At 40.0% G+C, this 2,837-nt stretch overlaps 1 protein-coding gene across 1 annotated transcript; it reads left to right on the top strand.

The window, feature by feature from the left end:
* Positions 1 to 1,691: 1,691 nt before the first annotated feature.
* LOC136507298 (cysteine proteinase inhibitor 6-like) lies at positions 1,692 to 2,105 on the top strand. The gene has a single exon (XM_066502066.1). The coding sequence runs from the start codon at positions 1,692 to 1,694 to the stop codon at positions 2,103 to 2,105; it is 414 nt and encodes a 137-aa protein (XP_066358163.1).
* Positions 2,106 to 2,837: the final 732 nt, after the last annotated feature.

Below are 2,837 nucleotides of genomic sequence, written 5' to 3'. Positions count from 1 at the left end.
TGACAATATGGTTTTTTTTTAAGACTACAATTCTGATGGTGACGAGGATTATAGCAATTATAATGATAAAGACTATGGCTCTTAAGGCGCTCATGATTTTGGCCCTGATTATGTGAGCTTTGGTGATGAGGAAAGGATATACACTTCTTCTTTATCCACTAAACAATTTGTTTAATGTGTAATGAACAACGTTGCCTTAGACAAGTACTTTTAATCACATAATGGTTATATGTAGAAGCATGTTAGAGCATCTCTAATTGTTCCAAAAAAAAACAATTGGCAAATCAATGAGTTTTCCTAGTGGTGAAAATAGTTGGGGGCATATTTGTTGGATTCCTCCAACAGTTTCTAAAATCTCACTCCTAATATAGAAGGCAATTTTGTATTAGGAATCCTAGAATTGTGTATTTTTATTGACAACCTTGTCTACTCTTTATTATTCTCAACGTCTTTCCACCTCCAGATTGGCTGATTGATACGCACGCGCATATTTCCACACGAGGGGTCGATTTTCCCAAATGCGGAAATATTTTTTTTGAAGTAGTTGCATAGCAGTTTTTTTTAATGTTGCCAAAAAGTCAAGATTGCGAGTGGATTTTAGAAACTCAATGAGTGTTCAAATGTACTCCCTCGGTATTAAGGACAAAGTCATTCTAGTTTTTACATGGAAGGCTACAATTTGTAGCATACAGATACATATATGTACTCCCTCGGTATTAAGGACAAAGTCATTCTAGTTTTGTTAGAACTTACTAGATCATCTTAAGTTTAACCAACTTTATATAAAAGAATATCAATGTTTATGATACCAAATAATTACGATGAGATTCATTATGTAATATACATTCATAATATGACTTAATAATAGACAACAATCCATGTATGACACTATTAAACTTATGACCTGAAAACTTTAGACTTCTCTATTTGACATTGTCTTCGAATTTCATTGTCTATATGATATTACCGTTAGTTTGAAGACTAACACCGTTAACTAACACGCAAAATGACCAAAATACCTCTAACATAAGAAAATGCACTTATGCCCGGTATGACACTGTTTCATGTATGCAAATACGCCTTATTTGGGCCCTGATTATGTGCTTATAATTGGGTCATCTTGGTGAAAATAATAAATATTGATTAAATTTCATCCACATTATATAATCAATTTATGCTTGCTGGTATGTGTTATTTAAACATCTTTTTATTAAGTTTAATCCATATTATATATCTATGCTTGCTAGTACTCGTTATTTAGGAATCATTTTATTAATTAAATTTCATCCACATTATACAATGTTGGGATGGAGAGCGCAGTAGAAGTTAGTAATTATACTGCTCTATCAACACCAACCGTTTATGCTGAAATTTGAATTAACCATAATATCCTAATAATCTTTTAATTTCTTCCTAATAGTAGGCATATAAATCAAGAAATCGAATCCCCCATTAGCATTTACCTGGAAATGCATCCGACTACTTGATTGCTTTTAACTGATGGCTAACTCACGTACAGTATCACACACATCAGCATTGATTTGAATAAAATTGTAGATAGCTAGACGGATATGGATACAATTGATTCCTCTGTGCATGCATGCACCATATGCCTCATGTTGTCTTGGAGCAGCACTATTTAAGTGTCCTCCGTGTTCATTCCCTGATCACGCCCACAGCTAGTAGAAGCCATGACGACCATGAACACCTGCAGCCTCCTCCTCGTCACAGTCGTCGTCGCCGCTGTTGTCTGCGCCTTGGCCCCCTCGCCGGCTACCGCCGACCCCTACCTCTGCCCATGGAGAACGGTGGCTCACCCCGAGGACCCCTTCATCCAGAACCTCGGCAGCTGGGCGGTGGACCAGCAGCATACCGTGATGCACTTCGAAAAGGTGGAGAGCGCCAAGGCGCAGGGCGTCGGCCAGTGCACCAGCATGACCCGCAACTACGAGCTCATCATCGACGCGTCCATCCGCGGCACCCCCGACGACGGCGACGACTACAAGTACAGGGCGGTGGTGTACGTGATTAATTTCACCCAGCCGCAGAAGGTTATCTCCTTCGGGGCCATCCCGCCGAGCCACCGGCCGCCGGCGGCCAACTGATGAGCCTGCATGTGGCTACGTAGTTTTCTGTAACTAGCCATCAATTTCATGCATGCGAATCTAGCTAGTTTCTATCGTTCCATTTTATTTATCATTTATGTCATATAATAACAGAAACAAGTCCAAATTAATAACCATTGTATGCAGCCTGTTGTCTGTAGAAGTGAATAGTTGGGTGTCCCTGGTGACTCGTATGATTAGCGAGAAGACCTAGTAGTCCAACAGTGGCACCCTGGCATGAGTGCATGGCTGCAACTGAAAAATATATAGGGTGTGGTTTGAATAATCAAACCATATTAGTACTAATTATTAACTTATTATGAGAAATCTGATGATGATGGATCAATCCATTTCATTCTACAAAACAAATATATAGCGCGAGGAAGATGCCGCTGATGTAGAAGGCAGGAGCAACAAAGAGGTCAAAATGATTAGAGTTTGGGGAGTGACAAAGAGGGTGAAATGATCAAATGATTAGGGTTTGGGGATGCAGGAGAAAGTGAAGCAAGAGGGGGTGGGGGGTTATAAATAGAGTCTCAATCGGTTTGCATGTCGGTTTTCCAAGTTCGTTACTAGAAAATCTATCAGATAGAGTTGGTTTCTAAGTACATCTTGCTATGCCTTCCACCAAGTAGATGAGATACCCCGACTGGTTTGGGCTTCTAGTACGTGTAGCCCTCTTGGGCTTAGGCTGTTGTCCATGCAGTGAGGTACCCTGGGTACATGTCCATA

This window comes from Miscanthus floridulus, chromosome 15 (genome assembly GCF_019320115.1).
Source record: "Miscanthus floridulus cultivar M001 chromosome 15, ASM1932011v1, whole genome shotgun sequence".
NCBI lineage: Eukaryota > Viridiplantae > Streptophyta > Magnoliopsida > Poales > Poaceae > Miscanthus > Miscanthus floridulus.
The sequence above is the reverse complement of the archived record's forward strand: the minus strand, read 5'-3'. Positions and strand labels throughout refer to the sequence as shown.